Source organism: Mandrillus leucophaeus, unplaced genomic scaffold (assembly GCF_000951045.1).
Source record: "Mandrillus leucophaeus isolate KB7577 unplaced genomic scaffold, Mleu.le_1.0 Scaffold18, whole genome shotgun sequence".
NCBI lineage: Eukaryota > Metazoa > Chordata > Mammalia > Primates > Cercopithecidae > Mandrillus > Mandrillus leucophaeus.
In genome coordinates this window covers 4,135,447-4,147,796 of record NW_012101809.1, presented here as the reverse complement: position 1 = coordinate 4,147,796, position 12,350 = coordinate 4,135,447, and the positions used below count along the sequence as shown (strand labels likewise).

The 12,350-nt window shown below is 49.7% G+C and overlaps 1 protein-coding gene across 1 annotated transcript in view; it reads right to left on the bottom strand.

Moving 5' to 3' along the window:
* Positions 1-12,350, bottom strand: part of SFXN2 (sideroflexin 2) — a 35,917-nt gene that overhangs the window by 3,104 nt on the left and 20,463 nt on the right. The window contains exons 2-12 of the mRNA XM_011977481.1: positions 11,066-11,126; positions 9,244-9,429; positions 8,883-9,053; positions 7,196-7,294; positions 6,318-6,393; positions 5,907-5,992; positions 4,028-4,088; positions 3,593-3,659; positions 2,902-2,951; positions 2,560-2,609; positions 368-415 (exon numbers count right to left, since the gene is read on the bottom strand). Coding sequence (XP_011832871.1) covers positions 368-415; positions 2,560-2,609; positions 2,902-2,951; positions 3,593-3,659; positions 4,028-4,088; positions 5,907-5,992; positions 6,318-6,393; positions 7,196-7,294; positions 8,883-9,053; positions 9,244-9,429; positions 11,066-11,094 — 923 coding nt within the window. The 5' untranslated portion in view covers positions 11,095-11,126. The remainder of the gene's footprint in view (positions 1-367; positions 416-2,559; positions 2,610-2,901; positions 2,952-3,592; positions 3,660-4,027; positions 4,089-5,906; positions 5,993-6,317; positions 6,394-7,195; positions 7,295-8,882; positions 9,054-9,243; positions 9,430-11,065; positions 11,127-12,350) is intronic.

Genomic DNA, 12,350 nt, shown 5'->3' with positions numbered 1-12,350 from the left:
AAAAAAAAAAAAAAAAAAAAAAAGTGAAAAACCAGATCCAGCCAGAGGAGAGCTTCCTAATAACCCAGCCGGCAGGGAGAGAAAGTCTCCTGTTGCTCCCCCACCTTCTCTCCAAGGCAGTCGTTGCTCCACTGGGAGGGAGCAACCTTATTCCTGCCCCTGGCTTCTCCCACCCCTCGCAGATCTGTTTTGGTTTACCAAAATTCACCAGGGTTAAGAGGCCCAGCCTTTAGGCTGATGGACACCTGTCCTCAGACAGGTGCTGCCCTTCCTGCCCCTTCCCTGTCTCCTTCTGAACAGCAGGCAGATCAGGGAGCACACTGGCAGGGCGGTCAGTTAAACCAAGTAAGGAATGAACAGCAGATACCATTTCTGTGGGAAGAGCCCACACGCCACTGGCACCATAAAGATGAGGCTGCAAGAAAGGAGAAACCAAAGCATCAGGGGACATCTCCCCACAGGCCCGCCCATCCCCTATCCCGAAGGGAAGGGAGCAATGCCCAGGCACCTGGCCTGCCTTCCCAGCTGGCCCCATATTCTTTCCCTCCAACCCTTCTCCTGTTCCCGCAGTGCGAGGATACTCATTCTGGCAGGGGGATGAAACCAGTACCCTCCCAACCCCCATCACTCATTCCCACCCTTTACTGCATTGTTCAGGCAGAGGAAGAAGACAATGAAGTAAACAAGGACTGTGAGCGGTGGGCCAAAGGAGCCCAGGCACTGCTGGCATGGAGGGGGAGGAGCGACAAGGAGGGGAGGAGCCGCATGAAGGGAGAGGAGGGACATGGAGGGAGAGGAGGGACATGGAGGGGGAGGAGCAACATGGAGAGAGAGGAGCAACTTGGAGGAACAGCATGGAGAGTGAGGAGTGACTTGGAGAAGGAGGAATGACTTGGAGGGTGAGGAGTGACTTGGAGGGGGAGGAGCAACTTGGAGGGAAGGAATTACTTGGAGTGGGAAGAACGACTTGGACTGGATGGGGTGAAGCAACATGGAGAGGGAGGAAGGACATGGAGGGGAGGAGCGATGAGGAGCGAGAGGAGCAACTTGGAGGGGGAAGATTGACTTGTAGTGGGAGGAGCGACCAGGAGGGGGAGGGGCACTATGGAGGGGAAGAAGTGAGTCCGTGGATTCTGAGACCTGCTTCTTTATTAGTTGAACACCTAGGCTGTCAGAGCACAGTGAAAGGCAGTTTCTCCAGCTTCACTGAGCATATAACTTCAGGGGCTTATTAAAATGCAGGTCCCAACTGAGGGGGTCTGGGGAAGGGCTGCAGAGTCTTTACTTTTAACAAGTTATCAGAGGATGCCAATGATGCTGGCGTGGACCAGGGTTTGGGAGGCAAGGTCTTACAGGATGCAGGACTCGGACAGACCTGGGTTGGTATCCCAGTTTTACCACTTACTAGCTGTGCCATCTTGGGCAAGTTACCTCAGAGGCACAGAGGGAGGACAACCTACTTTTTGGGGCTACTGCAGCCCACTTTGCAGTGCCTACTTTGCAGGGCTACTGTGAGGATTCAATGAGATATGTATGTAAAGCACCCAGCCCATGGTCACTACTCAATTAGCAGAAGTTGGCATAGCATAATGTTAGACTGTTGATCAAATCTCAGCTCCAGCAGTTACCAGCTATATACCCTTGGGCAAGTTTCTTACTCTAAGTCTCAGTTTCTTGATTTGTAAAAGGAGATGATAATAATACGTAAATTTCTAAGGTTGGGAAAATTAAGTGAAATTATAGGTATGAAGCATTGGGTTCAGTGGGGACACAGAGAAAATATGCAGTCAACGTTAGCTGTTAGTATTGCTGTCATTAGTCCCATGGCCCTGAAATGCATGGTGAATGCTAGGACTTCTCCAGTTAATGGCAGATACCCAAGAACATTGACGTGACTGGTAGCATTTCCCTGCTGTGTGAGTCTGGGACACGTGACAGTCCCAGCCAAAGCTATGTCTCCTCATTCTTATCTCTTCTGTAAAATTGCTCCAGACAGCCAGGCACAGTGGCTCATGCCTATAATCCCAGTACTTTGGGAGGCCAAGGTAGGTGGATCACTTGAGGTCAGGAGTTTGAGACCAGCCTGGCCACCATGATGAAATACAAAAATTCGCAAGGCGTGGTGGTGCATGCCTGTAATCCCAGCTACTCAGGAGGCTGAGGCAGGAGAATTGCTCGAACCTGGGACGTGGAGGTTGCAGCAAGCTAAGACTGTGCCATTGCACTCCAGCCTGGGAGACAGAGTGAGACTCTATCTCAGAAAAAACACAAAAAACAAAAAAAACCTGCTCCAGACTTAAGGTCAAAGGAGAGACCCTCGGATGGGAGGGCACCTCAGCACTGGACTTCCTACATGGACATGTGCGTAAAGTCTAGCCAGCCTGAAGCCCTCACAAAAGATGGGGCAAGAGCTTTCCAGATGGACCATAGGTATTCTGAGCTTGACCACTTTTAAAGTCAGGTAAAGGAGTACACGTTCTCCAACACAGGCTAGACAAGATGACACATCTCGAGTGCTCCAGCCACACAGAACCCAAACCATCAAAACATGATACTTACAAGTACCCACACAGCATGACCTGCAATGGGGCGTGCAGGACCTTGACTTTCTGTATAAAAACAGATAAAAGACAGATCCACATGGTACTTCTATGCCATAAGGTGAACCCCATCCCTGCTCTGCCATGGATCAGCCAGGTAGAAAAACCCACAGGCAAGGACCCCCTGGCCCTCAAAGAAGGCCTTGTTCTCTGCAGACCAGGTCAGGAAACTGGCCATGATGTCTAAACAAGAGGCCAGTGGAGACTGGTGTGGGCTTGAGTGAGATGTCAGGCATCCCCAGGGACAGATGTGGCTGGAGGCACTCTGGGCAGGGAAAATGCCAAGGCAAACCCTACATACCTGCATGAAGTGCAGTTTCTCAAGCCTTTCCATGATGACTGGCAGCAAGACTGGAAGAGACCAGGGGAGAAGCTGAGGGGAGGGCTGGGAGGCTTTCCCTAGGACTTCCTCTTAAGTCAGACTAGGAACCAAGTGATTCCCTCTCCTTCAACAGAAGCTCCAGAAAATACTTAACCATGAGGCAGAACAGAAGAGTAAGTAGGCATGGCCACCCCCAACCTCTCTCCCCAAAGCCCCGGCACAACAGTGCTTCCCAAGCTTCTCAATCTGCACGCTTGCGATAACAGGAGAATATGTGCTGCTAGGTCCAAAGCCTCCTTGTCAAAACTCAGACATGCATTTGTAAGCTCATGCAAACAAATTTTGCAATACGCCCCCTGCTGGAAGCAAACCAAAGCAGGGAATTTATTTTCTCTAACACTCTCCCTAGCACCCCACACTGTCTACACATTAAACACAAATGCTTGACAAGTATTAATAAAATGAAAATAACTTTCTACCCCAAACCTTGGATGAACTGATGTTCTAGGAATTAGTATGGTTCTTCTAGGCTTGCAGCAATCAAGCAAAGCAGTTTGAGAAGCACAGCTGTAGAGGGTGGGCCCTACCTCCCACCCAAAACCTGAGTGTGGCTGAGACCTCCACCCTGTGTCACAGGGTTCCCCAGGATGGAAGGGCTTCCCCATCTTACTCATCCCAGGAGCTGACATGGTGATCCGAGAAATAACTACTTGGGTGATGCCTATGGCCGCAGCTCTCTGAGGGCAGAAAATAGTAAGTTGTCAGAAATGATGTATCCAGTGTACATGGGTTGCACCAGGGGGCTGGGTCAGCATCATGGCCAAGTCTGAGATGGTAAAGGGGAAGAGAAGGACCCTCCAAGTGCTAAGTGACCTCACTTCATCCCCTCCCCGCTAGCTAGGTTTTTATGGACCAGAAATGATGGAGAAAGGACAGAAGGGGCCTGTCCTGAACAGAGAAACATGGGGAAAATTTGACAGGGAGTGAGGATGAAGTCAGAGAAGCCTTCTCAATTCTATAATGGTGCCCACTGTGACCACTAAGGAGGGGACAGGGTATGAAAGGGAATTTCCTCCTCCCACCCCAAAGGGAGGCCTCTACTCACCCGGGAATAACCAATCTCATTTTCATTCCTGTCCTTCACGCAGATTCCCTGGATGAGCTCCCTAAACACAGACAGGAGTTACTGGACTTCGGAAAGGGGTGATGGAAGCCTGCCAGCCACGTGACATGCCGGGGACCAAGGCCAGGCCGCTTAAGCTCCAGGAAGCCACCTCCTGTAGCCTGGGCCTTTGACCTTCCTTCTGCACTCCAATGAGCAGTATCTTAGGAGCGATCTAGGGCAGTGGCTGAGAGCGCTGGCCCTGGGCCCGGACTGTCTGGGTTGAGTCCTGAAACTGCAGCGTATGTGTGTGACCTTGAGCAGTCTTTAACCCTCCCAAAGCCTCAGTTTTGCTTATCTGCAAAATGGGGATCATCCTGGCGCCACTTTACAGGACCTGGTAAGGATTACGCTAGCTATTCTTTTTTTTTTTTTTTTTGAGACAATCGTGCTCTGTCACCCAGGCTGGAGTGCAGTGGCGTGATATTGGCTCACTGCAACCTCCACCTCCTGGGTTCAAGTGATTCTCCTGCCTCAACCTCCCCAGTAGCTAGGATTACAGGCGTGCACCACCATGCCCGGCTAATTTTTTTTTTTTTTTTTTTGTGATGGAGTCTCACTCTGTTGCCCAGGCTGGAGTGCAGTGGCACAATCTCAGCTCACTGCAAGCTCTGCCTCCCGGTTCACACACCACTCTCCTGCCTCAGCCTCCCGAGTAGCTGGGACTACAGGCACCCGCCACCACACCCGGCTAATTTTTTGTTTTTTTAGTAGAGACGGGATTTCACTGTGTTAGCCAGAATGGTCTTGATCTCCTGACCTCGTGATCCGCCCACTCCGGCCTCCCAAAGTGCTGGGATTACAGGCGAGAGCCACCGTGCCCGGCCCTAATTTTTGTATTTTTAGTAGAGATGGGGTTTTGCCATGTTGGCCAGGTTGGTCTCAAACTCCTGGCCTCAGGTGATCCTCCCACCTCAGCCTCCCAAAGTGCTGGGATTATAGGCATGAGCCACCGCACCCAGCTCACCCCAGCTATTCTTCTCAGGCCAGTTCTTGACAGCACTCAACCCAAACCCCGGTAGGTGGCAGGGACTCATTCTCCTGTTAGGAAAGGTTCACTGGATGGGGAAGGAAAGATAAGAAGAGCAGCATGTGTGCACAACTATTCTGGTAGCGCTCCTTCTACAAAGGCTAGTGTGAACATTTTCCATTTGTTGGTAGTCCCAAGAAAATGTGGCTTGTAGATATTGATAATGATGACAATGGTAGAAATAACAGTGAACGCTTACATAGCATCTGTTATGTTCCAGATGCTATTTTGAGTGCTTTATATAATTACATCATTAAAACCTCATAACAGAGATTTCTCTAGTCAAGAAATAAGAACTGTGAGACTTAGTAAGTTTCTCCCTTACCTTTTCTCCTGAAAAGTTTTGAGTTGGGTGCCTGGAAAATTTCTGTCTACTCCTCTGGCTTCTTTCAAAGCTTGTGGGTTCTGTGCTATCTTTAGACACCTCAGCCTGATACTTTTCATTCTGTATGCCATCCCCAGGGCTTGGGAAGCAGGAGGAGTTCACAATTTTAACACAGGTCCAAAAGGACATAATCCAGTGTAAAACTCCACAGGTCCACCCTGTCTTTCCCATCCCACATCACCCAGGAGAGGACTCCCACGGGACTCAAACACACAGCCTAACCCGGTCACCCACCACTCACGGGGCCATCACCAGGGGAGCAGCCAATCCCAGGGCCCTTCAGAGGCTCAGCCCAGCAGCCCTCCCCATGCCCACCGCAGTCCCCAGAAGCCACCCACTGCTTTGGTTTCTTGCCCCTTTTCTGCTAATCTTGTGGTTTGTAGGGAGACAAGGGGGCCTATACTCACTGCTGTCGCATCATGGGGATATTGACACAGTTAGCCGCAGCCACAGCGGCAAAGGGCACCCAGCGGCCCACCAAGGGCGGCGCTTTCTGTTGGAGGAAGGGAATAGTAGTTGTTGAGATGCGCTGGAAGATGGGAGGGGAGGGGGCTGAACGACTAGAATACAAAAAAGAAAATTAGGCCTTGCTACTGCCACACATCCAGACACCCACTCTGGGAACCCCAAACTCCCTCAAAGGCTCAAGAAGAACCAACCTGGGGACAGCCCTGGTGTATTTCTCATCACATGGCTAGCAGGGCTCTGGCCATTCCCAGCTCACCCAGCCTGGGGAACTGTCCCTGGGGGAAGGCTGTTTTCCCTAGGACTCTGCTGCCCCCGCGTGGCCACCATGCTGCAGCAGCCCCAGACCATACCTTTGTCAACATGTTCATGCCCACAGCCGTGGCCACAGCAGTGGTTGTGGCTGTGAAGTAGGAAAGGGTCATCTGCCTGGGGGAGGAGAGAGATGCTTGGGAGTGGGGCGCCTGCCAGCTGAGGGCCAAACCACGGGCTTGAGGGAGAAAGTCGGCTGGTGAGGCTTCATGTCTGAAAACCGCACAGGATCTGTCCCTAGCCTTATCTGTGACCCTCTCCCCCTCGCTCACAGAGCCCCAGCCCCCTTGGCCTTCTTTCAGTACTGTGAACACACCAAGTTCCTTCCTGCCTCAGAGCCTCTGCATATGGCTGCTCCCTATGCGGCGAGGGGCTCCCTGGGCTCTTGGGTCGTTTAACCCTCAACCTTCAGGACACAGTTAAAATGTCGTCTCCACAGAAGGGATTGCTCTAAGTGGCCTAACTACACAGACACAGCTCTGCTGTTCTCTGCCTTGCAACCCTGGTTTTCTGGGTGTTTTTTGTTTGTTTGTTTGTTTGTTTGTTTTGAGACTGATCTTAGGCAATCCACCTGCCTCGGCCTCCCAAAGTGCTGGGATTACAGGTGTGAACCACCGTGCCTGGCCCAACCACACATCTTAACAATGTATCCCAGAATGTAGAACCATGCACATCCCCAGCACATAATACACACTCAAGAAGAAATATTTAGAGAATGAATGAATAAACACATTTGGAATTGGTCTAGGAAGAAGATCCACTCCTACTCAGCTTGAGAAAATACTTCCAAACCCTGGGAAACGGTAACTTGGTCACCTGCTCAGTGCAGGCGCTGCCCAGGAAGGACTGCCAGCCCAGAACTCTTTAGAAAAGCTGTTTGTGGGAGGCACGAGGACAGCCTGGGGCTCAGGTCTCCTACCTGACTGATATGGGGGAAGCCGCATTCCTGTTGGTGTAGTTGACTAAGGCATTGAAGGACTGGTTCACCCACTGCCAGAAGATCACCGCCGGCATTGTCCTATCAGTGAGAAAGGCCAGGAGAGGCAGAGAGAAGTCAGATGGCAGGGAGTCCTGAGGGCACGCCAGTCAAAGCACGTGATCTGCAGGTCCCCACACTGTTCTCATATTAGGTTTTTATTTTTTATTTATTTAGTGTTTTTTTTTTTTTTTGAGACGTAGTCTCGCTCTGTCGCCCAGGCTGGAGTGCAGTGGCCGGATCTCAGCTCACTGCAAGCCTCCTGGGTTTACGCCATTCTCCTGCCTCAGCCTCCCGAGTAGCTGGGACTACAGGCACCCGCCACCTCGCCCAGCTAGTTTTTTGTATTTTTTTAGTACAGACGGGGTTTCACCATGTTAGCCAGGATGGTCTCGATCTCCTCACCTCGTGATCCGCCCATCTCGGCCTCCCAAAGTGCTGGGATTACAGGCTTGAGCCACCGTGCCCGGCCTATTTTTTATTTTTTTGAGACGGAGTCTCGCTCTGTTACCCAGGCTGGAGTGCAGTGGTGCGATCTCAGCTCACTGTAACCTCTGCCTCCCAGGTTCAAGCAATTCTCCTGTCTCAGCCTCCCAAGTAGCTGGAACTACAGGCACATACCACCACGCCTGGCTAATTTTTGTATTTTTAGTGGAGATGGGGTTTCACCATATTGGCCAGGCTGGTCTCGAACTCTTGACCTCAGGTGATCCACCCACCTTGGCTTCCCAAAGGGCTGAGATTACACGCATGAGCCATCATGCCTTGCTTGTTCCCATATTGTTTTATGCACCTGGGTTTTTGTGCAGGCTGACCCCTCTGCCTCAAATATCTCCCCCTCCTCTTTCCATACGTGGCCGAACCCTGCTCTGTTGAGAGAGATCACTTCCTCCTTGGAACCTTCCCAACCCTTCCCTGCCCCTCCTGAGACAGAGTAAGTCATTCCATGCTCCTGCTTCCACAACCCCATGTTCTTCCCCCAACCTACCACTTACCAAGCTGTACTGTAACTGTTTACTTCTTGGTGTCCTCAACAAAACTGGGAGCTCCTTGATGGGGGGGTTACTGAAGCCTTTACATTCCCAACACCTGGCCCAAAGCCCAGCTCAATAGCTGAACCAATCAATGCATGGGGTATGGGACGCAGGGGAGGAAGGAAGAGGTGGGAAGAAGAGTCGCACATCCAGCAGCTACAGAGGCGGTCTATTCTCTCCTCAGCCAAGCCAAGAAAGGGACTACCTATTGTTTTGTTTGGTTGTTACATAATTAAAATCAATGTGGAAAAAGTACTTTTTAAAGAGGGAATTGGGGTAACTTATTTGTTGAGGGTTCTACATAGGACTGCCTCAGTTAAAATCCAGGCACCCGTATTTACTGCCTGTTTAAACTTGGACAAGTTCTTCAGCCTCTGTAGAACTCTAGTTCTTCATCTATAAAATGGAAACAATAGTACCTATAGTGTAGGGTTGTTGAGAGGGTTAAATGAAGCAATACGTGCAAAGAATGTAGCATAGTGCCTGGTATCTGGTAAGTGACCAATCAAGAGAACTATTATTATTATCACAGTATGGCTCCCTGACCAGCAGATCCAGGCAGCTGTACCTCCCACGGCCCTGCCCCCAAGTCCCACCTGTAGAACTGGAGCATGAAGCCCGTGATGATCATGCCGCCAGGGAGCTGGAAAGACATGCGCCCGATGACATTCATCTTCTCCCCAGTGTCGGGGTGGAAGGCCGAGTCATATAGCTTCTTGGCATACAGCAGCTGCTCCACTTGGGTGCCTTGGGGCACAACCCCCATCCTGCCACCCAAGGATAGCAGGCAGTCACCATCCTGCCTGATCAACATCTCCCAGTCCTCCCTACTCTCGCTTCTCCCAGCCCCCAGCCCTAAGAGTTCTGTCTATTCCTTCATCTTCAGTTTCCACCTCCACCCAAGAGGACCCCATCAATGTTACCCTACTACTTCCAGCCCTTTCCCCAACCACTCACCTGCTCTTCTCCACCATCATCTTGGCCCAGTCCAACTCCTGCTCAGATACGAAGACAGTGCGGGGGTCCGTGATGTTTAGGAAGTGCTTCACTCTCCCCAGGAAGGTGCGCTGGTCCCAACGGGGGGCATCGATGTTAAAGCCAGTCAGGTCAGCCTCCATCTTGTTCACACATAAAACTGTGGACCTAAGGGACAGAGGAAGAAGAGGACTGTCCCCTAAATCAAAGCCCACCGCAGAGGACCTGAGCACCTCCCACTGTTGCAGATGGTCTGCTCTCGCCAGCTACTGGGCATCGTCTGACTCGGCTTGGGAGGGCCCCAGTGAATGGTCATCAGATTGAGCAACTGGGCACCAACACGTGTTTCCTGAGGGCCTGCTGGTGGTCAGCTCTGTGCTTAACCATACTGCAGGAGGGACTGCAAAAGGGGACAATACAGTGCCTGTGCTTGGGGAGCTCTGGGAACAAAAGCCCACCCATTAAACAGTATAATACCCCGGGGTGCTTCTGGCAGGGAGATGGGAAAAGTAGCCATTTTGAAAAACAGCCAGCTCGGTGCGGTGGCTCAGGCCTGTAATCCCAGTACTTTGGGAGGCCGAGGTGAGGGGATCATGAGGACAGGAGTTTGAGACCAGCCTGGCCAACATGGTGAAACCTGATCTCTACTAAAAATACAAAAATGAGCCGGGTGCAGTGCCAGGCGCCTGTAATCCCCGCTACTCAGGAGGCTGAGGCAGGAGAATTGCTTGAACCCAGGAGATGGAGGTTATAGTGAGCTGAGATCATGCCACTGCACTCCAGCCTGAGCCTGGGTGACAGAGCAAGACTCCTTCTCGGGCGGGAAAAGCAAAACAAAACAAAACAAAACAAAAACTCCAAAGCCGTTTGTTTTTCTTTTTTTTTTTAATTTAATTTTACTTTTTTTTGGCGACAGGACCTCATTCTGTCACCCAGGCTGGAGTGCAGTGGTATGATCATGGTTCAATGCAACTATTACCTCCCAGGTTCAGGGATCCTCCTGCCTCAGCCTCCTGAGTAACTGGGACTACAGGCACACACCACCACGCCTGGCTAATTTTTATATTTTTTGTAGAGATGGCACCCCACTATGTTGCCCAGACTGGTTTCAAACTCCTAGGTTCAAGCAATCCTTCTGCCTCAGCCTCTCAAAGTGCTGGGATTACAGGTGTAAGCTGCCGCATCTGGCCTCTTTTATTATTTAGAGACAGAGTCTCATTATTCTATCCAGGCTGGAGTGAATGGCAATTGACAGGCATGATTATAGCTCACTGCAGCCTCGAACTCCTGGGCTCAAGCAATCCTCCAACCTCAGCTTCCCAAGTAGCTGGGACTACAGGCATGCACTATCATGCCCAGCCCTTTCATTCTTCTTAACAAAGTCTACCCTTGAGGGAAACTATTTTACCAGAGCCTAACCATCTTGGGTTTTACCAGAACTTAACTGACTCAGGGAAAGAGAACTCCAGCCACCTCTTGCCTTCCTGCCTCACCTAAAGAGGACAAGGGGAGACTGAGAAGCTCTTTTGAAGGTTCAGGAAACAGACTCACCAGAAGACTGAGACCTCATCACAGGACTGTAGATCCCTCCACTCCCTCACGTCACCGCTGCACCAGCAGGGCTCCTGTATCATTACAAGGATGATAACAAAAAGAGTAACACGTCTTAGGCCCTATTTAAGAAGTCTCTAGAGACCCATAGACAGTAGGGGAGACAAGAACAAGGACACCAGAAGAAAATTTAGCCTTTTATACCTATAGCTACAGCAAACAGTAAACATAACCTAGATAAACAAAACCTCACCCCTCAGTTCCTCTCACAGGGTACATCATGTCCAGCTTTCAGTGAAAAATTACAAGGCATACTAAAAAGAAAAAAAAAAAAAACAGTTTGAAGAAACAGGCCAAGCATCAGAACCAGATTTAGATATGAGATTTTAGACTTATCAGACCAGGAATTTAAAATAACTATGGTTAAAATAAATAAATAAATAATAAATAAAATTATTAATTATTTAAATAAAACTATGGTTAATATTCTAAGGACTCTGAAGGGAAAAGTGGACAACAGACAAATAATGTAAGCAGTGATGGAAACAAGAAAGAATCAAAAGGAAATGCTGGAAATCAAAAATACTGTAATAAATATGAAGAAAGTCTTAGATAGACTCATCGGTAGACTGGACATGGCCAGGAAAAGAATCAGTGAGCTTGAACATGTGTCAACAGAAATTGTCGAAATGCTAAAGGCCCATCCATGGCAGATTGGATAAAGAAAATGTGGTATATGTACACCATGGAATACTATGCAGCCACAAAAAAGAACGAGATCACGTCCTTTGCAGGGACATGAACATGGAGGCCATTATCCTCAGCAAACTAATGCAGGAGCAGAAAACCAAATATCACATGTTCTCATAAGTAGGAGCTAAATGATGAGAACACATGGACACAAAAAGGGGAGCAACAGACCCCACTGGGGTTCACTTGAGGGTGGAGGGTGGGAGGAGGGAGAGGATCAGAATAAATAACTAATGGGTACTAAACTTAGTACCTGGGTGATGAAATAATCTGTACAACCCCAGTGACACAAGTTAACCTATGTAACAAACCTACACATGTACCCCTGAATCTAAAGTAAATGTTAAAAAAAAAAAAAAAAAAAAAAAAAAAAACAAATAATACTAATGCAATTACACAATAGAAGGGCTTGGACTCAGATCCTCCACACATGAATTCTGTCTCTCATTGAGAAACACTGAGTCCGTGGTGAGGGATGGTGTGGGAATGTTCGTCTTCATAGATCATTGGAATTACTATTTGGGGGTGCATACCATCTGATCCTGTTGGTCGTTACCCATTTCCACCTATCTCCATATCTTACAGAAGAACCATCTCAAGTACTAACTGCTTTATATCCCTTAAAACATTTCTAAGGCCGGGCGCGGTGGCTCAAGCCTGTAATCCCAGCACTTTGGGAGGCCGAGACGGGCGAATCACGAGGTCAGGAGATCGAGACCATCCTGGCTAACACGGTGAAACCCCGTCTCTACTAAAAATACAAAAAACTAGCCGGGCGAGGTGGCGGG